We start from the raw sequence: 25,536 nt of genomic DNA on the forward strand, positions 1-25,536 counted from the left end.
CAGGTTCCCAAGTGCGGGAGCTGCTTCCCAGGGAGGAAGTGAGGTGCAGGGCCCCAGCCCCACTTGCCTGCAGGTGGGTAAAAGCTCTCGCTGTGAGCAGGATTCGAACCTGCGCAGGGAAACCCTATTGGATTTCGAGTCCAACGCCTTCACCCCTCGGCCATCACAGCCACAGCCATGGGTACTCCAGGGACACACCCGCCCCCCCGGCCTGGGCACCTCCTGGTCCTCCCTGTGTGCCTCGTTTTCCTGAGAAGTGGGAAAGTCTTTGGGGTGTTCGGTGCATCCCCGCACACACCCTCAGCCCCGCTCTGCTCCCCAGGGGCTGGCGGCAGGATGTGTCCCCAGAAAGGGGCTCCTGGGGCACCAGGGTCCCTGGGCAGCAGTGCCCCCGCAGCAGCCCAGTGCGCGGCACAGGCTGGGGGTGCCCAGGCAGCTGTGCACCCCGGCTCGTTGGTCTAGGGGTATGATTCTCGCTTAGGGTGCGAGAGGTCCCGGGTTCAACTCCCGGACGAGCCCTCCTTTTGGGCACCCTCCTCCCACTCAGGTGGTGCAGAGCTCACCTGAGACCTGGCCATTGACTTTTACCCCCCTAGGACCATGCTGGAGTCACTGAGGCTTTGAGCTTAGTGTGACATGCACGACTGTCCCCTGCCCCTGGGGTTCCAACCCTGTGCCCAGGCCCATTGGTCCTGCAGGGGTGACCCTGCTGTCAGGGTGGCAGCAGGATGGGGACTGGGGCTGGGCAGAAGCCATGGCTGTGGGGCACCCCAGGACTGTGGGGCAGGTGGGCGCCATGGCTCAGCTGGTTAAAGCGCCTGTCTAGTAAACAGGAGATCCTGGGTTCGATTCCCAGTGGTGCCTAGGCCTCAGGGCTGTTTTACCTCCCTGGCCCAAACTGGAGGCACTGCTGGGGGTCTCTGCCCTACCTTGAGTAGAGGTCACTGGCGGCTGCACTGCTTCCACCAGCACCCATAGAATCCCATCTCTTTTGCCCTTAGAGGAGGGTCTGGCTGCGACTTCTTGGTTACCTCCTTCGGTAGGGGCTGCACCCTGGTGTCCTGGCAGGGCTGTTCACGGCTGCCTGCTTCTCCGCCCTGGTTTGCTCCCTCCCAATGGAAAAGCTGCCCCAGTGCAGTCTGAGTGCATGCTTTTACCGAAAAGCTCATTTCAGGGTAGGACAGAGACAGTCCTGGAGATGCTGGGGAACATCTGGAAGTCTGGGTGGGAGCAGGAAGGACTTGGGAGCATCTCTGGGAAGCAAGGTAGGTGTTTGTGGGGCCGGCAGCAGCACTTGTGCAATGATGAAGCCCATGGGGACAAGGGAAAGGTGTTCCCTGAGGGTACCAGGGCTAAGGCATCTCCTGGTGGTGGATGCGGGGTCCTGGGAGAGGGCACCCCAGGCATAGGCTCTGCTGTGGAGCTGGGTCATGGAATCCGGTGCCCTGCAGTGGGTTTCCAGCACTCATTACAGGCAGCAGAAGAGACTCAAACCATTCAGGGCCATGTCGTCCCTCTTCAGCCCCTGTGCAGAATTCCACTGGCATCTGGATGCCGTACGCTGCCCTGGGCCACAGGAGTCTCCAGCCACTGCACTGGCCCCAGGCAGACTCCAGCCCCTCCAGGACATGCTCATTGGAGCAGGCAAAGTGGGTGAGTTGCTGAGGTGTCCTACAGCACAAAACCCACCAGGCACCCTCGGTGGGGGCACCAGCGGGCCTCTGACCAGTGACCTCATCCAGACAGGGAATAGAGAAGTTGGTCACTGCTGAGACTGGAGGGTGTGAGAGGAGGAGACAGCTGCAAGGGAGGCTCTACAGTCACAGGGAAGGGACGAGGATCGCCAGGGGCTCACCTGCCGGTCTGGGACTTGGCTGTGTAGCCACCACTGGGGTCCTCACCATGGGAACAGTGCAGCTGAATCCCGCTGAGCGCCGTGTCATCCTCCATCACCCCCTGGGACAGCTCTGCCTGTGAGGGAACAGAGGTGGGGGGTAAACTCCTCGTGGGAGTGAGGTCCTCGGACTGGCCATAGGCACCAGTGTGGAGGCTACATCTTGAAGCTGATGCCACCGGCATAGGAGCCTTTGGGGCACATCTCTGGCCAGGCCCAGTCACCCCAGGGTCCCCCATTGGACACAGTGATGACCGAAGCATTGCTCCCACCCAGGTCCCACTCCTGACCCTGCCCTGTGATACCTGGAAGCCCCGCGAGCAGCAGCAGGACCTGTCCCCTGGCATGGCTGCCCTGCCCACAGCCAGCCCAACAGGCTCTTATACCTAGCAGGGCTGGCAGGAGGGACCTGGCAGCATCCCAGTTAACTTCCCAGGGTAACTGGGCCTGTTGGATGTTGGGGATTAGCTGCAGGAAAGGGCTAACTCCTGCGGATAGAGAAAAGGATTCTGAGCTCTGTGAAAAGACAGGGTTCTCACGGCTGTTGTTCATCTCTGAGCCCTGCAATAATATCAAGATGTTCCAGAGACTAAGAAACAAGCAGCAAGGTTGGCATCAAGGCCGTGCACATCCTGTGACAAGAACACCTGGCATAAACAGGGAGCTGTGTACATACTTGGACTGCTGTGTAAGACTTAAAAATACAGGAATACACGATTCTACTGTTGATTGGAGCCAGGAAAGGGCTCTGTATGCTACAAATTTGGTAAAGGAAAAATAAACTTAGATTTGATCCCTAGCATCCTGCAGAGGCTATGCGCTTACTGCGCTAGAAATTCCCCCACAGGGTGGGGCACAGGGAACTGATCCCCCAGCTCTTTGTCTGGTTCCCTCTCCAGGCAGCTCACTCGGAGCCAATGGGCATCCCAGTGCTAACTGGGGTTCGGGGCAGTGTGAGGCCAGGGCGCCTTCCTCTCCCGCTCTGGGCTCCCACTATGTGCAAGATGGGACTTGCACACTATGTGCAAGATGGGACTTGCACTCTGCCGTTTGCTCTTTCTTTTCTGGGGTTGAAATGAACAGGCACATTCACCAACAACTTGGACGGAAGTCCCTTCCTGTCCTTTCTGCCCTCACCCCCCCAAGGTATCCATCTCATCACAGCTTTGTGCTGCATTTGTCTCAGCTTGCTTTCCGGTTGCACCTTCCTTTTCCAGAAGGTTATCATCTTACTGCTTAACAGCCACTTTATGCAGTAATAGCTCTTTTAAGGATTTCCGAGGTGGTTTTTTTTTTTTTTTCATAAGTCCTAGATAAGAGAATTCCAACCATCTCCATGCCAGCACCTGGCTGCCCTTTTAGATGCTTTTCACATTTCTTCCAACTGGGCTTCTCAGTTTCCTTCTGCCTTCCCCTTTCCAAAGTCAAACACTACTGTGAGGGGACTCTTCACCTTGGGAGGATGCAGTTGCCATGCTGGACCACGCACTTGCTACTAGGTCTCCCACGGGGCTCCGGCAGCGCTGGGAGTCGAGCCCAGGGTCCCCTTGTGCCAGGCAGGAGCTTGAGCCATCCCCGGACACGGGACACGCCAGCCCGGGCTGTCTCCGCCCCCGAGCCGCGGCAAAAGTCCCGACGAGGGTGGGATTCGAACCCACGCGTGCAGAGCACAATGGATTAGCAGTCCATCGCCTTCACCACTCGGCCACCTCGTCCTGCCCGCCGCCGCGCCCAGCCCCGCCCCTCGCTCACCGGCGCGGGGCCTCCCCGCCCGCCGCCGCCGCCCTCACCGTGAGTCCGCCGGGGCAGGGCCCGCTCCGGCCGCACCAGCCGCCCCGCCGCGGGGCCGCCCGCCGCGCTGAGGGCCCGCTTCGCCCCCGCTGGAGCCCGGGGGCCGCGGGGGAGCTGCCGTCGCCCTCTTAGCGCAGCCGGCAGCGCGTCAGTCTCATAATCTGAAGGTCCTGAGTTCGAGCCTCAGAGAGGGCAGAGTTTTGTTCGCTTTTTTGCCGCCCCGCCTGACTGGCAGCGGGCCGACATTTTGCTGTCCCGCGGCCGTCTGACGGAACTCCGCAGTGGGCTCAGCCCCGTCCCCTCGGGGCCCTCCCTCCCGTGCCCCGCGCCTGCAGAGCCCGCTGCTCCCTGCCGCGACGAGGCGGCCCTGCAAAAAGGTCGGCCCGCCCCCCGTCAGGCAGAGCGGCAGAAAGGAAAACCATGCCCTCTCTGAGGCTCGAACTCAGGACCTTCAGATTATGAGACTGACGCGCTGCCGGCTGCGCTAAGAGGGCGACAGCACGCGGCACCGGGCCGGGCCCTCAGCGGCCGCCCGGCGGCTCCCGGCGGCGCGCGCAGAGGCGAGGCGGGTTGGCGGCGCGGAGGGGCGGGGCCGCAGGGCGCGCCGGGCAGGACGAGGTGGCCGAGTGGTGAAGGCGATGGACTGCTAATCCATTGTGCTCTGCACGCGTGGGTTCGAATCCCACCCTCGTCGGCGCTTTTGCGGCCGCCCCGTTTTCCTGCGTTGCCCCAGAGCCACGGCCAAGGCGTGAGGTCCCGGGGCGAGAAGACACGGCGGGTGGCAGGGGGCAAGACCAGCCTCTACCCCCACCCCGCAGGCTGGGAAACTCGGATATTGTCCCCTGGACAATCCAGGGATTAAACAAAGCAGCACGCAGTGATAACGTCCCATCCCAGGAGCTTTTGCATAGCAGCGAAAGGACAGCGCTTTTCGAGCCACTAAAAATTTATTAGGTACAAAACACATTTACACCGGATGGTGTGGAAGCACGTCCAAAAACACTTTGGGGATTTTACAGCTGAATTCCACGGAAACCGAGAACATCAACAGCAGCACTAGGGTAAAGCACGGCTGAGAGCATCAGAGGCTTCGCTTCACATGCAACCAGTGAAAGTTACCACAACTCAGCCCGACAAAAGTATATGTAGTATAAACAGCCTCGAAGCGTAATTTCTTCAGTTTAAATTTCTTATTTCAACTTAATATTAAGCTACTGTTGCTATTCTAGGTTTAAGAGAAATAATACAAATGCTATTAAAAAAAAAATCACGACTATAAATTTACTTTTTTTGGAAGGTAGCTGACAGTTTTAGGCTACTGAGAATTTCAGATGAAATTAGAAGTCAGTCAGACAATTGGTCTCTGGCAGGCAAGACAATCAGCATCTACCCCTGAAGCTGAACTAACTTGTACTTCACCAAGTACAAGTTTGTGTCTGAGAAAAATATGCTCATATTGTAATAAAAAGATTACTTGTACAGGAGTACTGCAGTCATGAAGTACATCTTCCTACTACTTACTGGGAATCAATATTAAACTAAAAAACAAACGTCTTCAACTTCCAAAACCACAACTTTTTAAATACTGGAGAATGCAGGTAATCTGCACTCTTCCAAACAAGGAAAATCCTTCCTCCACAGCTGTTTACTGAGGACTGAAGAAAGTGTCCTGCTTTCCAGCATGACAATTAATTTGTAGAATAAGCAACTCATCTGGTTTAATGCCTTAAATATTCAATGCAATGAAACTTGGGCCAGCAACACAAAAGTCATTCTGGATTTGCACTGAGTATCGTTAAGTACAATATTGAGAATGACAGTATTGACATTCCTGGACAGCAAAACAACAACTTCAAACCACAGTGCTCCTGCAAGGTAGCCTCTGCATGAAGCAAGCAAGCACAGACCTGGGACAGCATCTCCAGGACTGTGTTTACAGAGAGTAAACCTCTGATGTTCCAGGGGTTCCTATAACCTCATAGTTTTTCTCCTGGTGAAGCTATGTTTACTCACAGTGAGAGCTGGTAGAAAGAAAAATCACCACTAAGTATCAATTTAAGGCTTTCCACAAAAAGGATTTGACCCATCTCTGTGCCTGTGAAGCAGAAAAGCAGGGAGGTCCCAGACCAGTCAAAAGCTCAGCAGTGAGCCAAAGGGACACAGTGAGACACAATATGCCAGTTCTGTGCAAGGCAGCCACGCGAGAAGGCCCCGAACCCCACGTCTGCTCTGTGTTCTTTTCCCAGGAGGACATTCACTTTTCCGGTAACGTGACCCAGGAGCTCATCTGTTGCATCACCCAGCCCTGGATTTCTTTACTAAGTCTCTTGGTCTGCACACGTATCTTGGCTCAGCTCAAATATCCACCATGTCCACCAGAGCCGACAGATGGAGCTCAGAGGCAACTTCACCCTCCTTGTTCGCTCTGAGGAGCCGTTGCAAGTGTTTCAGTCTGTCCGACAGTGTAGGGCTTAGCTCCTTCACCAAAAGCTTGCATCCCTCTTGACTCCCAGCCTGGGCAGAAAGGAAAAAAGAGATGAGACTGAGAAAGAAGCATTACCCATAACCGACAAAGGACTTCTCAGCTCACTGGCTGTTCCCTCACTTTTGAGAACAACCATGGAGGTCAGCACTCTCCACCTCTGAGGAGGTACAGCAAGAATAGCATGTTCTTTCATTTCAGTCCCCAGCCTTCCTTTAACTTCCCAAGACTTAACTTTACCTTCCCAGGACTTCCTTAGTCCTGGGAACTAGGACTTCCTTAGTCCTGGGAAGCTGACCCACAGCAGTGACTCTCTAAGTGTAGCACCTTAAGGGATACTGTTATGACTGCCAGCAGCAGAAAGCACCTGTGAAAAACTCTTATTCCAGATCTGCAGAAAGCATTCCCCTCCCTGGAAAGTTATTTTCAAGGTGTTGTTTTTCAATTATTTATTTCCCAAGTCTATCCAACACTGCACACCAAAGTAATCTCCACTAAAGTTTTTGGAACTACAGCAGGTTGGGCACCTGCACTCCTCAGAGCTCAGTTAATTCTCAGTACCACCCTTCCTTACTTCTTGAGCAGATGATACGGGACTCTTCACCAACGGACAGGCAACAGCTGGAGTGGAGACCAGAGACTGGGGGAGGTAGAGAGGAAGACCTATGAAATCACCAAGAGGCTCAATGTCCTCAGCTAGGCATTGGTGCAACTGCTCTTCAAACCTGGACAGAAAGATGAAGATCACCAGTCAGATTGCAGCCTGGCTTTGTTCTTGTAACCAGTGGGTTAACCAAGAGTCTGAGGTTCAGAGGTGTCTGCAAGAAGGATCTCAGTCATTTCCAACACTGTCTGACATACCCACTGCTGCGATGAAAATCCATCGTAGAAGGTTGTTGTACAGAAAGGAGCCACCCAGACTGAAGACACTCAACTGATGGGGAAGGCAAAAATGACAAGAAACCCTTGGGCCAACCTCAAAACCTTTAGTACTTCAGCTTTGAGATCTGCATTGCTACAGGCACCAAACTGACATCCCAACGTGGACTTTATAGACATTTGTGATACTGCAGGACACAGACTAACGTACACACTGTACTGCTTTAGCTTTAGTGACTTGATTGACCAGTTTCCAACCGTTCCTCACAGCTCCAAGTTCTTCTACCATCCCAGACTGTTCCTGTGATGCTAGCAGGAGCTAGCAGGGAACTGCACTGTGCTGATGTGATTGATGAAATTAGATGAAACTGGAGATAGCCTAGGCTGTTTCCTAGCACTGCTGGACTTCGGCTTCCCATTATGTACAAGTCATAAATTGTTTAAAACCCTGGGCCAGAGCTGCAAGGAAAGGATGCTGCTCTGGAAACTTACCTTCTGCTTTCTATTTTCTCCAGTTGCAGCTGTGCCAACAGACGCTCTGGGAGAAGCTCCTGGGCTGAGGCTGCATCTGCGACTACATCTGCATTGGGAATGCTCTTCTCTCGACGTGACGGCATGCTTATGCCAGAACAATATTGACCTGCCCTCCTGGAGACACTATAGGGTTTCTTAAAAGAGTTGGGAGATTCTACCATTGACCTGAGGGAGGAGGGGAAAAAAAACAAAAACAAAACCAAACAAAAGCACAGAAATTGGTATAAGCATGTTGATTTTTCCATATTAGCTTGAAGTTTAGAAGTAGCATGGCGTAAGAATTGACCATCTGGAGTCATAATTCCCTTGTACTGGGGTCCAACATACCACCACCTGGGCATGGGATTTGAGAGGAACTAATCTGACAAGGGGCTGGGATTCACCCCAGAGGTGAACCCAACATCTTCTGCTACACAGCAGAGCAGCATATAAGCTTCCAAGAGGGAAGAGAGACTGGCTTCACTCTGAACAAGGCTAGGGAAGTGAGCTGGACTCTTGAGATCTCAAATACTTTAAACACCACACAGCTCTAAGGCACCCTTCCCCCTCAACCTCTAGCATTTCCTCTTAGCAGTAGGAATTTCCTGATGTCTTCCCACAAGCTGGGGGCAAAGCCTCCTTTTGAACTTAAACCGCTGCAGAATTAACATGTAATTACCAAAGAGTGAATCTGCACATCATCTAAGACGTAATTCATCTGTCAGGTCCAGGCTGCAACTGAAGGTGAACGTAACGGAGGGGACACTATTAAATAAAGGGCATACTCATGATTTATCCCCATGCTCTTCCCGGACCTCACGCTGTTTTTCCTCCATGATTTGTATACCTGGAATACAAGTCTAATTCCAAAGCCTCAGCAGTGTTTTCCTTGGCAGAAGTTAATTTCTCCACGTGTAACACACACTAAGCACCCTCCTAAGCAATCCATTTCTTTGAGAGCTGAGTAACCCTACAGAAATAAAACCAACTTACTACCTGGTTTCAGCACACCCTTGTACATCGTTTCAAGACGCAGTCTCGGAGGACGCCATATGCTGGTTTCCAGCATCATGACGGCACTATGTGCTCATTGTAGAGGCCCCAAGTGAACTCCTTGGAGTTCACTGAGCAACTCTGACGGCATCCTGGACAGCTGAATGCTACTCCCACAGGCAGTGCTAGCGGCTGCCTCACCTCTCATGGCCTTGCCGGATCTCCTCTTGTGTGCGCAGTCTGGCGTGTTCCCATGAAGAAGGGAGAGTGAAGTTCTTTAAATGCTCCTTGAAGAAGTACACACGAATCTGACCGTCTTCACTTACCGCTTCTGTGAATAAACCCAAAGCCAATGTTTAACATTAGAACAGATTTTCTCTTTCAGAAGAAAAGCTCAGTATTGAAAAACCAACTTGAAGAAAAATTGCGTGTTCACATTCAAGTAGCTTTAAATTGCAGTCTGCATGCAGAAAGAGCCTTCTTGAACTGATTTACTGTCCAACAGACACCAGATTACTGGAAAGGACTGTAAAACGCTGCTTTATCTTAATTCTAAAAATTCTAGTGCATCCAAGTTCAGAGTTCAGTGGGTTAAGTAGTCATTTCATTAAAAGAGGCTCCCTATAGTTAAGCCAAAGAGGACACCAAAAACACCCCACACACTTGAAATGGAAAGCAAACAGAATCCAAGACAAACTTCCTTAATCCACGGAAGTGCTCGTTAACAGTGGCAGCCTGCTATCTCAGCTGACATGAGCTTACAAGACTTCTGAGACCAACTCTTGGCCTTTAGTTGAACATAAACCCTCTCCTACTAGGAGAGGAAGGCTGAAAGACTCTAACCATATTCCTCCACATGGAGACAAAGTTTTTCATCACAAGCTCAAGCCAAGACATAATCAACACTAAACACACACTCCAAAGACCAGGCAGATGTACAGTAAGCACAGTGTCATTCTACAGAAGGAGATCAAGACCATAGCTCCTTCCCTGCTATGCATCACTCGCTGCCATGCATAAAGGCACTCACATCTAGTTCAGAAGCACAGTTATGCAAAAAGTGTCACCTATGCTGTAGAAGGACACATGATACCTGGAGCAACAGGCAGTTTGGGTGGTTTCCAGTCTCTCAGTTTATGATCAATGCAGACTGCCAAGATATCATCCCAAGGGATCTCATCAACAGACGGCCCATCTTCATCAAAGTTCCCAGATGTTTTGTTCTTCCACTTCTGGTAAGTTTTGCTCAGCAGATTCTCCACTTGGGACTGGATCAGTGGTTCAGTATGGGAAGAACTAGCAATCTGAGACACGTACTGAAAAATCATGCGGCAAACAGGACGCCAAGGAGCTACAACAAAGTAAATTGCAAGAATTTGTGAGTATCAAACCACCCATCTTACAGGCGGGCAGCTGAACACGGCGCAGGCACATCTGGGAGAAGACGTACTGGCACCAAGAGGATACTGCAGTGTGAAGCACGTACCACCTAATGGAGGCAGATCTAGGTATGGGATCTGGAAGGACAGCACAGCCTTCTTCAGCCACGCCAGGTGATCAGGCATGTTCCACTGCAGGTGGGGCAACAGCTTGTTACCTCCAGGCTCTGAAAACTCGGTAACAGGCCAAGACAAGTCACAAAGGTGCTCCGAGGATGCCACATCTGAAAGAAACTGCAGCACGCTGTTGTACAGCTCTATGATGAGCCCAGGCTCCTGAGACGGCAGGCCAGCTAAACGCCTCTCCTTCCAGTCGTGGTAGAAGCGCTTGCCAAATTCACCATCAATTCCATCTTCGACATACTCCCGAAGGGTCTGACTGCAGAGCTCAAGGGAGTCAGGGCACTGGGAAACCAGCCAGCCCACAGCCGCAGAGATCTACGAAACACAAAACACGGGTGGTTGGAAACTGCTCCGCAGTGATCGGGACACAAAGTATTCGATCCTGCAACCCCAAGTTTCACATAATGCTATTCGAGGTACTGTACAGCAAAATACAAAGAAACCAACTACCATCATCCTGATATTTGCAACAGTGATTCTCCTACTAGGTGCTCACAAACTAAATTCTCATGCAGCAGGCTCAGGAACAGACAGAACGAGTCTGTTCACAACAGGTGCAGCTGTGCTGTGGAATTCTCTGCTGCAGGATGCTGGGGATGCTGAAAAGTTATCTGGGAGAAGTTAGACAGATTCAATGAAATCAGCCCAGGGTGACCACACCCAGAGAAGCCACGTCTGATCCTGGCAGTCCCTGATCTGCAAAGAGATGCAAGCTGTGAGGGTTTGTAGGAGATAATCACTTTGGGCTTGTCTTGTTCTCACCTTCTTTCTTAGGCATCGTCTTCAGACACCGTGAGAAGGGAATCAAGTACAAAAAGGGAATACACAAAGCATGGAAGCAGGGGCTGGTAACCTGGGATGAGTACAAGGAAGTTGCTCATGTACTCAGAGACCAGGTTAGAAAAGCTAAGGCCCTGACAGAGTCAAATCTGGCCAGCGATATTAGAAATAACAGAAAAGGATTTTATAGGTATGTGAAAGAAAAAAGAAAAACGAGAGAGAATGTGGGGCCTCTCCGGAAGGATACAGGTGACCTGGTTACTGAGGATATGGAGATGGCTGAAATATTCAACAACTTTTTTGCCTCAGTCTTCACTGGCAACCACTCAAACCACACCACCCAAATCAGGGTGGTTGACTGGGTCTGGGAGAGTGAAGAACCACCCAGGGTAAGAGTAGATCAGGTCTGGGAACACCTAGAGAACCTGAAGGTGCACAAGTCCATGGGACCTGATGTGATACATCCACGGGTCCTGAAGGAACTGGTGGCTGAAGTTGCTAGGCCACTAGCCATCATATCTGAGAGGTCCTGGCAGTCTGGTGAGGTCCCTACAGATTGGAAAAGGGCAAACATAACCCCCATCTTTAAAAAACGGACCAAGGACAAGCCGGGAAATTACAGACCAGTCAGCCTTACCTCTGTGCCAGGTAAAATCATGGAACAGATTCTCCTGGTAGCTGTACTAAGGCACATAAAAAATAACCAAATGGTTGGTGACAGCCAACATGGCTTCCCTAGGGGCAAGTCATGCCTGGCTAATTTAGTGGCCTTCTACGACAAAGCTACAGTGCTGGTTGATGTGGTTAAAGCAACAGATGTCATTTTCCTGGACTTGTGCAAGGCGTTTGACACCGTCCCACATGACATCCTTGCCTCTAAAATGGAGAGACACGGATTTGACAGATGGACCACTCGGTGGATAAAGAACTGGCTGGATGGTCGCACTCAAACAGTTCATCCTTGCCTCTAAAATGGAGAGACACGGATTTGACAGATGGACCACTCGGTGGATAAAGAACTGGCTGGATGGTCGCACTCAAAGAGTTGTGGTCAATGGCACAATGTCTACATGGAGACCAGCGTCAAACGGTGTCCCTCAGGGGTCTGTTCTGGGTCCAGTGCTGTTCAACATCTTTGTCAGTAACATGGATGACAGCATTGAGTGCACCCTCAGTAAGTTTGCCGACAACACCAAGTTATGTGGTGCCGTGGACTCACTTGAGGGAAGAGATGCCATCCAGAGGGACCTTGATAGGCTTGAGAAATGGGCCAGTGCAAACTGCATGAGCTTCAACAAGTCAAAATGCAAGGTCCTTCACCTGGGTGGGGCCAATCCTAGGCACAAATACAAACTGGGCACAGAACGGGTTGAGAGTAGCCCTGAAGAGAAGGATTTGGGGGTGTTTATAGATGAGAAGCTCAACATGAGCTGGCAGTGCACTCATGTGGCCCAGAAGGCCAACTGCATCCTGGGATGTATCAAGAGAAGCGTGGTCAGCAAGTCAAGAGAGGTGATTCTCCCCCTTTACTCTGCTCTTGTGAGACGCCACCTTAAATACTGCGTCCAGTTCTGGTGTCCCCACCATAAGAGAGACATAGATTTGTTGGCGCGTGTTCAGAGGAGGGCCACAAAGATGATCCAGGGGCTGGAGCACCTCTGCTACAAGGACACGTTGTGGGAGCTGGGATTGTTCAGCCTTGAAAAGAGAAGACTTTGGGGGAACCTAATAGCTGCCTTCCAATACCTGAAGGGAACCTACAGGAAGGCTGGGGAGGGACTTTTTACAAGAGTGTCCACTGATAGGACAAGGGGAAATGGGTTTAAGTTGAAGGAGAACAGATTTAGATTAGATCTTAGGAAGCAATTCTTCAGTACAAGGGTGGTAAGACTTTGGAATAAAATGCCCAGAGAAGTTGTGGATGCCCCCTCCCTGGAGGTGTTCAAGGCCAGGTTGAACGGAGCCTTGAGTAGCCTGATCTAGTTGAGAGGCGTCCCTGCCCATGACAGGGAGGTTGGATTAGATGATCTCTGAGGTCCCTTCCAGTCTATGCCATTCTATGACTCTATAAATACAAGGCTGGAGCTGCTTTTGGTTTGAGTCAGCTTGGCCATTCTTTGCCATTATGCTCTCCCACCTCTCTAAACACCCCACTGTGACTCAGACACAAAAAAAACCTCTATTTTTGATTTATAAGTATCGTTTTCTATCACAGGTTTTTGAGTAGTCCCCAAGCCGCTACTGCCAAGCATGTAGTGTTCTGAAGGACAAGGGGAAAGGGCTGGTGTCTGTGGAGGCTGCCAGGGAGAGATCTGTACAATCCTTCTTTGCGTGTGCAAGAAGACAGAGGCATCCCTCAGTCCCATCAGCCAAGATGGAACAATACTGAGTGATCTCACAGCAGCCAGAGCAGCTACAAAGGGTCCTTTGTATTTTAGGGCTGGAAGCTTAAGGGTACAAAGGGTTCCTCACCACTAGCACTCATCTGTTAGGAGCCACGGCACCCCTGCTAGCCAAAGCAGGCAGGAGAGACAACAACGGGTTTACGTAAGCCACGTTTCGGTCTCACTACAGTTTTCAGTATTACGCAGCTGAAACTATAGCAAATGCCGCTGATTTCTAGTCAGTAAAAACAGGACAGTCACAAATAAAGGAGAAGTAGCAGAGGTATTTCATTTCAGAATAGTTCTGGCTGATGTTGGAATCACTATTAACAAACAAATACCCAACCCCAGCACGTTCAGGTGTGCGGAAAAAATGCTAAGAACTTTCTTTGGACAAAAACTGTGTTACAGAAACTTCAACAGAGAACACCATTACCCAAGACTCAGATGCAATTTAAGCTACAATAGTTTTTCATAAGGCATTAGTAATTGAGAGGTTAATGATAAACCAGTCAAGTGTCTCTTCATGTGATACTGGAGAAGGTACACCTGAAGCATCTGTGGCTGTGGGTAAGTCCACGCTGCAGCAGGTACACCTTGATGCATCAGTGGCATGAGGTCATGCTGGATCACCTCAAAGTGTGTGGCCGTGGATAAGCCTGTGACAGAGCAGGTGTAGCCCAAGAGGGACTGCAGCCATGGGCAAGGCCATGTTGGCCAGGTTTACTTCTGAAGGGACTGTGGCTGTGGGAAAGACCATGCTAGAGCAGGTGTATCTCTGAAGGCGTTGTTGTCCATGGATAAGGCCACATTGGAACAGGTGTACCTCAGAGCGACTGTGGCTATGGATAAGTCTATGCCACAGCAGGTATACCCCTGAAGAGACTGTGGCTCATAGATAAGGCTCCACTTGGAGCAGGTACAACCCTAAGGGACTGCAGTCTGTGGATAAGTCCAAGCCAGAGCAGAGACAAGGGGAGAAGTTTATTACAATGTTAAATCCTCTGGTCCAAAGGGATCAGGGTGGAGACTGTAATGGAAATACCTTTAAATTGTTGTTACCCATAATTTGAATTGCATGTTATAGGAATTACAATAGCAGGAGTCAGCTGAAGCAATGTAGGACAAGCCTTAAAAGAAGCAGTGTAAGCGCAGTAGTAACCCGACCTCAGCCGGCTTTAGTTGGTGCCCAGTAACTTGACAAAACACACCACCTCTCCTGTCCTGAGTGACCACCACAACAGACAGAGCCCAAAGTCTAGTAGTGATAGGACAAGGTGCAACGGCTTTAAACTGAAAGAGGGGAGATTTAGATTAGATAGAAGGAAGAAATTTTTTACACTGAGGGTGGTGAGGCACTGGAACAGGTTGCCCAGAGAAGCCGTGGAAGCCCCATCCCTGGAAGTGTTCAAGGCCAGGCTGGATGAGGCTTTGAGCAACCTGGTGTAGTGGAGGGTGTCCCTGCCACTGACAGGGGCGTTGGAACTAGATGATCTTTGAGGTCCCTTCCAACCCAAACCGTTCTGTGATTCTATGGACTAAGTGAACTCGATGGACATTTTGTGGACAGTTTATGGGCATTTTACAGTGGTGGTCCATAGACTTAGAGAATGGTATCTGCGTATTGTATCAAAGGATGAGAAGGGGGGTGGTGGCTAACGAGCTTGTATTGGATAGTGTGGTACCTGAGCATGACATAAATAGTATGGAATAAGGGGTGGAGAATGTGCTGGTTTTGGCTGGAATAAAGTTAGCTTTCTTCACAGAAGCTAGTATGGGACTATGTTTTGCATTTGTGCTGAAAACAGCGTTGATAACACAGATGTGTTTTCATTATTGCTGAGCAGTGCTTGCAGAGAGTCAAGAACTTTTCAGCCTCTCACATGACCCCACCAGCGAGCAGGCTGGGGTGCAAAAGAAGTTGGGAGGGGACGCAGCTGAGATAGCTGACCTCAGCTGACCAAAGGGTTTTTCCATACCATATGACGTCACGTTCAGCATATAAATCTGGGGGAAGAAGGAAGGGAGGGACATTTGGAGTGATGGAGTTTGTCTTCCCAAGTAACTGTTACACGTGATAGAGCCCTGCTCTCCTGAAGATGGCTGAACACCTGCCTGCCCATGGGAAGCAGTGCACAGATTCCTTGTTTTCCTTTGCTTGCATGTGCAGCTTTTGCTTTACCTATTAAACTGTCTTTATCTCAACCCATGAGCTTTCTCCTTATTTAGTCTTCCGATTCTCTCCCCCGTGCCACGGGGAGAGGTGGAGGAGTGAGCAAGCAGCTGTGCAGTGCTTAGTTGCTGGCTGGGGTTAAACCATGACACAGGTCTTACCCTTCTGGTGCCTTGTAAGTCATTGATGGAACCTGGGAGCTCAACAATGGTGTAGTCTGAAATAAGCTGGGCTGAAATCAAATCCTGCAGCATCAAACCTTAAAAATAAGAAAACCCACAGAGAAAGAACAAATGGGTACCTTCTACTCTGACCTAGTCTTGCACTCTGCATACATTCACAGCATCAATTCTCTCTCCCACCCTTTCCCGCAGACTCTCAGGATCAAATACTATATGCAAAGGAAAACTGTAAGCCAAAAGAAAGTTCATCTCTTTCACTACTCATCAGTTCTTAAGACCTCAGAATTTCTAGCAAAGCTTTGAAAAGTATTGTGCTTCACAGTCTCTCCCTTTACCAGATAATATATTTGAGAGGCTGCACTAGTCCCAACAGTTCTATGTGGGGCACCCTCAAACATTCACATTGTTGTCACAGAAATAACTATATACCTTCTTCTACTTCCTTCTCTGTGGCCTCCTCTTCCTGACTGGGGACTAGAACCACCAGGGGAACTACTGGGTGGAAAGGTTTGGCCTGAAGCAACTGCTTCAACTGCAGCAAAGCTGAAAGCCAGTAAACATCATCTTCTGCAACATCGTCACTCCTAACTCGAGGGGGCAGGAGAAGAATGAGACCACTGGTTCCAAGCAAGTCTTTTTGCATCTCAGCCGTGTCAAGCTCAGAGTCAGAGAGCGCACCATATGCCACCTATACAAGTAACAAAGATGACAATAGTAACGTAGCTAAACAAAGCTATCTGCATATAAAAATCTGCAGTTTACTATCATTAGCATTCAGCTTTGACATTCGTTACCAGGAGCTCTACAAATCCCAAGACAATAAGCTGTTAGACAGACAAACACGGATGTGTCCAACAGATGCAAGTGAGCACAGAAGTGCTCACTTCAGCACCTGATTTGGCATCAGGAATTGAGATAATTAAGGTTCTAACTATTGCATTGTATTTAGGCAGGTATTTACTCAGTTCACTGGAAACAAGTTAAAAAAAACATCTTTTTTCAGACCTTTTCAACAATCCCACCCTTCCCAATATCATCTCCCTCCATCTGACGGTACACAGCGTTAAAAGACTCCGCATAACATCCACTGGAAAAGAGCACATCCTGCTTTTATAGCCTGTTAAGTATCACAAAATTGTCCTCACCTACCTTGATACACACACTGACTTTAATGCTTCTGCTCCCTTGCATGCCAGGAGAAGTAAACAACGTCAGTGTTTGAATTCTGCCTTCTATATGTGAAGCGTTTTTCTTCCAGCTTTTGTCTCCCATAAATTTGGCTTTCAACCAATCCACCAGTACCCTAGCAACCAAGAAAGAGTGGTCTTTTGGGGTTTTTGTTTTTAAAAATGGCATTTTAGGGTTTTAGCACCACCAACAGCTCTAAGACACCACAATCTATCATAACCTCAATGTTCATATTGCTTGGATTTTGCTAAATGGCTATGAAACATCCTGAAATTATCCACAGGCTACATATCTCAAGGTTTTCTGTTTTCAGTATGAGCAAAAGGAATGCAATGAAGAATGTCAGGAGAAGATACAGATCACTGCATTAAATTATAGCTATATTATTTAGAGTACTCTGGAGAAAAAAAGACCCAACAAACTGGAAATTTGACACAAGATGGGAAAAACATACATCAAGGACTAAATGTTTCCTAGTATTTTCCTTCTCTTTGACTGCCATGTTTGAGAAAGGGACCCAGCAATGGGCTCTTTCTTACCTGTTGGGATCATCCTCCGCATATTCATCATCATTTGGCAAAACCAGTAACACCTTCCAAAACACCTGTTCTTGTTGAACTGGAATATGTTCAGTGATTAACGAGACAAGATCCAGGGGAGTCCATGCTAAATCACTTGGAGAGAGACAAAAGCTGGTGAAAAGACTCCCCTCATGCTCATTTCCACCTGGGAAATGGTTTTTTTGCTTTGAACAAGCTACAATATTGGAAGAAGCTACTGTTCAAAATTAGAGTTAATTCCTTACATCTGTTGCCGATGTATTTCACCACAGACAAGACACCTTCAAGAACTGCAGCTGCTAAATCTGTTACATGAGCCTTACTTTGGGGATTGTGGAACCTTATGTGCATTGCTTCACTTCCACACCACTTCAATATCCTGGCTCCAATAAACACACAGGCCACTAGAGCGCATGACAAGCCACAAGAAGGCAGACGTCTTGCTGACACCTATGTCAATCCCTTCATGCCACAAGCCAGGCCAGTAACAGCTCAATTTCTCCTCTCCCCCTATATCCCAGCCCAGGCCTCATCCCACCCAGGTATAAAAAAACCTCACCCCATAATATCCATCAGATCCTTAAAGTTACAATAGGATCAGACGGCTTAACACTTTCATGAATTTATCTACCAGTTTCTCAGATCTGGAAAATAATCCCAGAAGCAAGTGCAAGTGGACACTCAAGTATCATTTGCCATTCCTCACTGACATTTCTGAGACCTCTGGTATTTCTGTTACAATTTGCTTAGAAAGAAAACAAGGATCAAATGCCAACATACCTTAACAATTGCTGGTAGAAGTGCTGAACTTTAATTTCATGCGCTGTCTTGCTTCTCAGCCAATTCAATCTGGAAACAAAAGATTCTTAGTTTTTAATTTTTGGTATGAAACAAGTACTTTAACCAAATTTAAAAAACACTCACTAAGACCTGAGGAGTACTGCAGACACTTTAGAAAGTTTCCATTAATAGAAGAAAAGTTTCTTTAGCTTTGCAGTCTTTGTCATGGCATTTGTGAAGAAAGCATCTTTCTGGGGGTAGTTAGGAACAAAACAGTTTTGCAAAACCACTAAGGTTCACAACGGAAGAAGGTGGATCCTCTGTAACTTGCCTTCCAAAAAATCAAGCAGATTGCCAGCTGCTGTCACTATAAATATCCTTACCTCGTGCAAGAGATCCCCAGCTTTCCTCCATTCCCCAGGTTTACAATTCTCTTGCACAAATTCTCCATGGCTATAGGCCACTCTGCACTGGGGGACAGTGCCTTCAGTTTATTTTTTGGATCTGTGCAGCGGGGGGCAGCTGGAAATGCCCTCATTTGACGTTTCAACTTTGTTCGAGCTGCCACTGCCTCCCTCCACCTTTGGAAGAGAACAGACAAATAGGTCACAGTAATCAACTCACCTGCAGACCACACAGGTTTTCTCACCTTTGCTCTTCAGACCAGATCGGGCTCTCAAACATGCTGCAAGTCGCAGTCTGCCCACAGGAGAAGTGAGGCGGTGCGTGTGGGTGCTCCTGCAGGCTCCGGCCGTATTTCCACACACAGCCACAAACTCACAGCTCAAACAGAGCGTGCACAGGACAAGAGCTGCCAGCTGTACACATGCAGTGTCCAAACCAGGCAGCCTTGTGCTCCGTTAAAAAAAAAAAAAGTGCAATACAGACAAAAGGGAGCAGTGCTCTGCTTAGCAATCTGCGCTTGCTCTCAGCGGCCAGACAGATGACAGGAGGGAAGAAGGATTGCCTCTCTTCCATCTCATCCCTTGCTCAGCTGTCCTAGCTGTGCTGCTCCTCAGGCAAAAGCTCAAGCACGGTTTTCCTTCTCTGTTTTCAGCATGTTTATTCCTAGCACATAGAGCGTTTACAATGATCCATTATAAAGCTTCTCTGATATCTCAAGCAGCTGCTGAAAATACTTTTGCAACATCTACTGCAGTAAGAAAGGTATGCCTCTTTTTTAATTTAAAAAGGCAAATTCACCAACAAGGAGAGAACATCCAATAAAGCCTTTATCATTAGATGTTTGTATATTTTTCTATGATCAAATGATTCAAAATGGGTGGCACCCTACAGTGTTATAACACAAAACCACCAATTTAAGAATTAAAAATCATTGTTGTGTTTCCTCAGGCATTTTTAGGGCTTATAAAAATATTTCTGCATCATCCAGTTTTCTGGACTGCTGCATGTACACTCATTTCATGTATCTTTATGCTCATCCTTAGTCTTCCCTATTGCACTGAAGGCTATTAACACATGCCCTGAAAAGACTCATGAACTCAAGGACAGAAAGAACTCTGCAACAAACAGTGTTCCACAGAAAAGAGACTAGCCTGTTGCTTCCCCTTTAGCAGTGAGAGATGTCACCCAAAACGCACCTCAGCCTAGCTGCACTATGGCAGCACGGTACAGGGAGAAACAAATCTCCGCCTTGGAGCATCCCAAGAGCCACTGAACACACATCCAGAAAAACAAGCCTTCAACAGAAAGAATACGAAGTTTCTATATAGAACGAAGCTGGAAATCTCCTACCAAGCTTATTACCTAACTCTGATGAGATGTGCTCCTCTCTCCACATACAGCTGAGAAACTCATTAGAGGCTGGTAACAAGACTGTAAATCTACCCTCACAGTGGAGGTAGGAAGACAGCAAAACCAATGCAACTAGACAGCTGTAGTGAAAACTCTATTAACCACCCCGTGCCAACGCTCCCAAGAAAAGCAGTTGTGTCACAGCATGGTAACTCACCGTTTCAAGTACTTGCAGAAACACTGGAGCTCCTGAAGGGTTTCCTTAGCAATCTGGAAAATCTCATCCTCCAGAAAGAAGTCCATGACGTGACCGCAGACTTCTTCTGAACAGCGGGCAATACGGGCTTGCCGGTCTCTTTCTAAGGCACATCTAGTTCAAAATGAAACAAACCAAGACCTTTAGTGAGGCAGAGGCTACAGCAATTAGCCAAGGCGCAAACGGGGAGGACCTCATCACATTTAGCAAAGGGAAGGGATTTTCCACACTTCTACTCTGTGGCACTTCTAAGTAAGACTTGTAATCAACTAGAAGTCATTAAAGTTTTACAGTGATCATGGGCTTCCAAAGAAGGGTCTACAAGAGAGCCCACAGCTGGGCCGTAATGGAGTCAGAATAAAAATAAGCACACAGGGCAGCCTTGTCCTAGACAAAGCCTCTATTTCCTCCACCCTGGAGGACCACTACTGCCCAACACAGTGTGACTGCAAACTGGCAGCCTGTTGTACAATCAAGTACACTTTCCCTCTCAAGTAGCTTACTGAAGATGACCTCAGAGAAGGCCAAGCAAGAAGCCCACCACTCCCTGACAAATTCTTACCCTTAGGAAAGCATCTTACAACAAAGTATAGCATACAGTATGTTGTACGTACTTTAACTCGTTGTTTGAAGCTTCTTGAACGCTCTCCTTTATTACTTCTTCCATTAACTCCATACCCATCAACTGGCTCAACTGCTCTATTAACTGCTCTCTTTTCTGCTTTTGCCTGGAAGGAGAGAGAAAAGAGTCACGCCGGTAAAAAGAGTCACGCCGGTAAAAAGAGTCACGCCGGTAAAAAGAGTCACGCCGGTAAAAAGAGTCACGCCGGTAAACCTGCTGCTTAGCTACACAAGCGCTACACACAGTGTCAGACAGCTAATTCACCTAAAATTGAGTTCCCACGAGCTGGTTTTGCTCTCTAAACAGCTTTGCATGGAGCCAGATTTCCCTCAAACACAGGTTGGGTTATTTTGTTCCTACCCCAGTAAGCTGCAGATAACTAGCTCAGAAGGAAAAGTTCCTGCATACAGCAGGGCCAGGATGCATCTCCCTCTCTGGAAGCTCTGGGTGAATAAAAGTTCCCAAAATTCCAACCCACCATTTTCACAGTGGCTCTGTCAGGTCACCAAAACACTAACTAGCAGATCACCTGAGAACGTGAAAGGGATAGCCTGTCTGCAGGCAGGGCAGTTCAAGGTGAGACAAACTGAGCGCTGTTGGCATGGCAGAAAGACACGGGGCCTGAGCACACATGCAAGGACTTGGGTTGGCACCAGCTGTCATCCTAAGGGTGTATACGGCCCACCCTGCCCCACAGCAAAAGCAGCAACTCACCTCTCTTCTTCCACTCTGCGCCTCTCCTCTTTGACACGCTCCTTTTCTGCGCTGAGCACGCTTCCAGCCACTTGTCTGAGGATCTCCTCCACCGCTTCAGTCACCAGTTCCTCCACGATGGCCTCCGAGGTGCTGTGCAGAAACAGCAAGTCTCTTTTCAAAGCCAGAAAGTTTTCATTCAAAGCTCTACATCTGTGCTTTTCTCAAGCAGACCCTTGCTCTGTTGTGGTGGGTTGACTCCAGCCACCAGTCAAGCACCTGCGCTGCTACTAGCTCACTCCCAGCCCCACACAGGGACAGGGGAGAAAATAGGAAGAACAAAAGCAAGAAAACTCACAGATAGAGATAAAGACACTGTAATAGGTGAAGGGAAAAATACTACACCCACACCCCTACCAAGCAAAGCAAAGGCAATCAGCCACCACCTCCCACAGGCAGACCAACGCCCGGCCAGTCTCCAATCAATGTCCATCCCTGGAAGCCGGAAAACCCCACTTTCTTCTTCCTCTAACCTAGTTTTATTGCTGACCATGACACCACACAGTACAGACTATCCCTTTGGTCAGTATAGGTCAGCTTGTCCCAGCTGAGTCCCCTCCTAGCCTCCAGCACACCCCCTGCCTACTCGCAGGGGTGCAGGGTGGGAAACAAGGCAGGCCCTGACACCGTGCTGTTCAGCAATACCCAAAACATTGGGGCATTAATAACACGGCTTTGGTCACCAACCCACGTCTACCACTCTCCCAACTGCCTTGGAGAGGCAGTGTTATTTGAAGCACAGAAGAAGCCAGATCCAGACTTACTCCTTTTGTCCCCCTTCAAGCACCTTCCCCTTCCAGAACACACGTTTCTTGTGGCAGTGGTGCGACTGTCATGCAAGGCAAGGTTTGCAGAGGTTGGCAGTTAGCCTTTCATTAGGCCAGCTAGTGCGCAGCAGACTTCTGAAGAAAGGTCTGCTTTTCCCTCAACCGTATCAGTAAGAGTCTCCGCTATAGACCTTGCTTAGTTTTATCACCTTCACACATGGTGCTGCTATGGCAAATTGCAGCTTTGACAACAGACTCCGGGAGTATCAGCAATAAATGTTCTTTACCAGATGGCAGCAGTCACATAAGCCACTCCTGCTCTGCCGACTTCTCTGCACTCTCCTTTGAGGACATCATGCACGAGCCCGTCCACTACTTCGGCGATATCCTACAACACAGCAGACGAAGCAGTTGAAGCAAGATGCACAGTCCTGCTCAGGATGTCCTGGGTGCACCTGTGAACTGGGAGCAAGGCCTTCCAGTTTTGTTTAACTGATTGTTACTTCTACTAGCCATCTGTACTTCTACTTACAAACTAAGCTAACTTAATCAAACAACAGTCTGGAAATTTTAGAATATCTAAAAGGTTAACAACAGCCTAGAAACAAAAGCTTATTTTTGTTTCTGCATTAAATATGGACAAGCCAAATTAGGAAATCACAGCTAAGAAAAGTGGATTTTGAGAGGGATTCCTATTTTTGTACTTGACAGTTTCTTCTAGAGTTGCCATTGCTCTACAAGTACTAGCCAATTTAATTCCAGATGACCAGGTCTAATCTTCAGCAAAATGTAGCCACATTTAGGCAGAATACAGCAGCTGTACTTCACAAAGAAGTGAGACACTCCCAAGATGAGTTCAGCATCAGTACATATCTAAACTTGTGTGGGAGGGAGAAAAAGGGGAACAGCAGAGATACACGGGGTACACATTCAAGACCCAATGTTAATAGTCATATATTCACAAAAAGAATCTTTGTCATGTCTGATTTGAAATACGTGCCATCAAAAAACAGCTCATTACTATTCACTAAAGCAAAGTTTACCCAGTAAGTCAAAATAATCACCTCCTACGGTCACTTTCTGGCTCTCTCTTTAAGAGTTTTCCCAAATAAATGCTAAACAGACAAGACTATCCTATGAAGGAGTAAGAGCAAGCACTGTCATTTCAGGCTTGCATCTGAAATCACTCAAGACTTTCTCTTTTCAGAGCAGTTCAAGGAAACAACTTCTTAAAGGATCCACAGCACTGAAGCAGAGTGTCTCCTTTTTGGCTCTACGTAACACACGCAGATTCTCGAAAAGGAATACAACCTAAGAACTCCGTTACCTTTTATTATATTTCACAGATCTTTCCCAAATACTTCATGATGGTTTTAAATGTCCTTACTGTGTCTGTGTAGACAGGCTGAAGCTTTGAAGGGAGAGGGTCAGGTTGTCCAGCAGGTTGGGAGATCGCCTGCGCAGGTGGTGGCATTGGCGCAAGCTGACGAAGTAACAGCGGGGGCAGAAGATGAGCTGGGGGCTGGACTCTTACTGCTGCGGCATCTAAATCCACACCTTTGCTTTCCACTCTTCCTTCTTGGGTGGGGGGGGAAGAGAAAAATTAAGGAAATCAGTTCAGTCACAAGTAGAAGCAAAACTATTCTTATTTTCAAAAAGTTGGTTTGTCTGATAAATCTCATTGGGTCGTAAAACAAGTCTGTAACAGAAGCTTGCTGCCTTAAAGTTAAAAACATAATTATATCATAGGAACTAATTTATATTTATGAATATTTTATACAAAAACATTCAAAAATTTCATTGCGCATTACCTCCAAGTAGTCACGTTTCCAATAAAAACTGCTTTAAGTCAAGTACACCCAGCACCTACACACACCTCTTGAATAAATGCAAAACACATGTACTTTCAACAAAGACAAAAAAGTACACATTCAGTCAACTTGAAAAACAACGTTCTACATACAGTGGGAACGAACAGTTGCAATACAAAATCTGCAAACTGAAGAGGGAAGTTGGCTATCTCAATTAGCCAAGAATCCAGTTATTTCACCTATGTTGGCAAAATTGTGCTCATTTCCATTAGTAAATTTCCTGTATTGGGAAATACATTTTATTAATCACCAAGTTTCTTAGCTTTTACAAATACACAAGTATATTTAAACAAAGACATACTTTCATACAAACAAATTTCCACACAATTTCAACCCATAGGAGCCAAGAACAGTTCCTGCCTTGTAAAATAAAACTACTCACAGAGCTGACCCAGCCGTATGTTCCTGAGCTGTATCTAAAACGCATGTTTGCTCTTACCTGTTGCTTCCACGCTGGATTTTTGGCTACTAGCTTGATCCACAGGAGCACTTCCACCAGTATATTTGTTCTGTCCATTGAAGCTGGACACAGGTATGTGGTGAGGCGCTGGGGGCAATGGCCCACCATTGACAACTTCCCCAACCGAGACCGACAGCTTCTGACTGACAAACATCGATCTACGTGGTTTGGGTAATCCATCTGGCTCCAAGAAAGCTGAGCGATTCAGCTCCACGTAAGCACTGGGTAAAAATAAAAACCAGGAGTACACACTCGAAGCTCCAGTAACAAGCAGGTTTTCAGCTGGACAGCTTAGCGGGGCAAAGAGAGACAGGTACTGGGCACTCAGGATTGCTCCCCTGTAGCCCAGATGTTAATCTTCACCTGGAACCAGAGCAGGGAAGGCAGAGAGCATTGCCCTCACAGCTGTCCTCCCAGGACAGAGTACAAGCTGCACTAACATTTCCAGGCACCCTTGTGAACTATTCCATCTCTTTCCCCTTTCAACCCTTATACACTGTGTATATTATCCATGCATATTTTACCTAGATTACATCACACATTACAGATGCCAGGGCTATCTCTTGGCACCTGTAGTCTGGCTATTTATTATCTCAAAACAGAACATTAACAGGAAATAGAGCACTAACTGGCACGCTCAAGTTTTCTGCCTTCTCCAGCCTCTTGAGATTGCAAGTCTGTACGAGCACACCTTACAGATGTAAAGATGCCCCATCCCTGGAGGTGTTCAAGGCCAGGCTGGATGAGGCTTTGGGCAACCTGGTGTAGTGGAGGGTGTCCCTGCCCATGGCAGGGGGGTTGGAACTAGATGATCTTTGAGGTCCCTTCCAACCCAAACCATTCCATGATTCTATGATTTCCACGGCAGACACTCTTACCTGCAAACCGTTG

General features: G+C 48.3%; 1 protein-coding gene and 7 non-coding genes across 8 annotated transcripts in view; 4 read left to right on the forward strand and 4 right to left on the reverse strand.

Moving 5' to 3' along the window:
- Nucleotides 1–88: 88 nt before the first annotated feature.
- Nucleotides 89–170, reverse strand: TRNAS-CGA (transfer RNA serine (anticodon CGA)). Its single transcript has one exon. It is a non-coding gene; the product is annotated as a tRNA-Ser (tRNA).
- Nucleotides 171–447: 277 nt separating this feature from the next.
- Nucleotides 448–519, forward strand: TRNAP-AGG (transfer RNA proline (anticodon AGG)). Its single transcript has one exon. It is a non-coding gene; the product is annotated as a tRNA-Pro (tRNA).
- A 271-nt stretch (nt 520–790) lies between these two features.
- Nucleotides 791–864, forward strand: TRNAT-AGU (transfer RNA threonine (anticodon AGU)). The gene has a single exon. It is a non-coding gene; the product is annotated as a tRNA-Thr (tRNA).
- A 2,663-nt stretch (nt 865–3,527) lies between these two features.
- TRNAS-GCU (transfer RNA serine (anticodon GCU)) lies at nt 3,528–3,609 on the reverse strand. The gene has a single exon. It is a non-coding gene; the product is annotated as a tRNA-Ser (tRNA).
- A 198-nt stretch (nt 3,610–3,807) lies between these two features.
- Nucleotides 3,808–3,880, forward strand: TRNAM-CAU (transfer RNA methionine (anticodon CAU)). Its single transcript has one exon. It is a non-coding gene; the product is annotated as a tRNA-Met (tRNA).
- Nucleotides 3,881–4,106: 226 nt separating this feature from the next.
- TRNAM-CAU (transfer RNA methionine (anticodon CAU)) lies at nt 4,107–4,179 on the reverse strand. Its single transcript has one exon. It is a non-coding gene; the product is annotated as a tRNA-Met (tRNA).
- A 118-nt stretch (nt 4,180–4,297) lies between these two features.
- On the forward strand, nt 4,298–4,379 carry TRNAS-GCU (transfer RNA serine (anticodon GCU)). The gene has a single exon. It is a non-coding gene; the product is annotated as a tRNA-Ser (tRNA).
- A 245-nt stretch (nt 4,380–4,624) lies between these two features.
- MCM3AP (minichromosome maintenance complex component 3 associated protein) overlaps nt 4,625–25,536 on the reverse strand; it is a 31,216-nt gene continuing 10,304 nt past the window's right edge. The window contains exons 11-28 of the mRNA XM_086616052.1: nt 24,625–24,866; nt 23,702–23,892; nt 22,602–22,702; nt 21,509–21,640; nt 20,787–20,900; nt 20,134–20,286; nt 18,545–18,742; nt 18,162–18,230; nt 17,361–17,495; nt 16,783–16,936; nt 16,063–16,321; nt 15,613–15,710; nt 10,039–10,429; nt 9,646–9,903; nt 8,754–8,883; nt 7,539–7,745; nt 6,742–6,892; nt 4,625–6,199 (exon numbers count right to left, since the gene is read on the reverse strand). Of these exons, the coding sequence (XP_086472178.1) occupies nt 6,041–6,199; nt 6,742–6,892; nt 7,539–7,745; nt 8,754–8,883; nt 9,646–9,903; nt 10,039–10,429; nt 15,613–15,710; nt 16,063–16,321; nt 16,783–16,936; nt 17,361–17,495; nt 18,162–18,230; nt 18,545–18,742; nt 20,134–20,286; nt 20,787–20,900; nt 21,509–21,640; nt 22,602–22,702; nt 23,702–23,892; nt 24,625–24,866 (3,142 nt within the window). The 3' untranslated portion in view covers nt 4,625–6,040. The remainder of the gene's footprint in view (nt 6,200–6,741; nt 6,893–7,538; nt 7,746–8,753; nt 8,884–9,645; nt 9,904–10,038; nt 10,430–15,612; nt 15,711–16,062; nt 16,322–16,782; nt 16,937–17,360; nt 17,496–18,161; nt 18,231–18,544; nt 18,743–20,133; nt 20,287–20,786; nt 20,901–21,508; nt 21,641–22,601; nt 22,703–23,701; nt 23,893–24,624; nt 24,867–25,536) is intronic.

The sequence above is a fragment of the Tauraco erythrolophus genome, chromosome 8 (genome assembly GCF_009769465.1).
Source record: "Tauraco erythrolophus isolate bTauEry1 chromosome 8, bTauEry1.pri, whole genome shotgun sequence".
NCBI lineage: Eukaryota > Metazoa > Chordata > Aves > Musophagiformes > Musophagidae > Tauraco > Tauraco erythrolophus.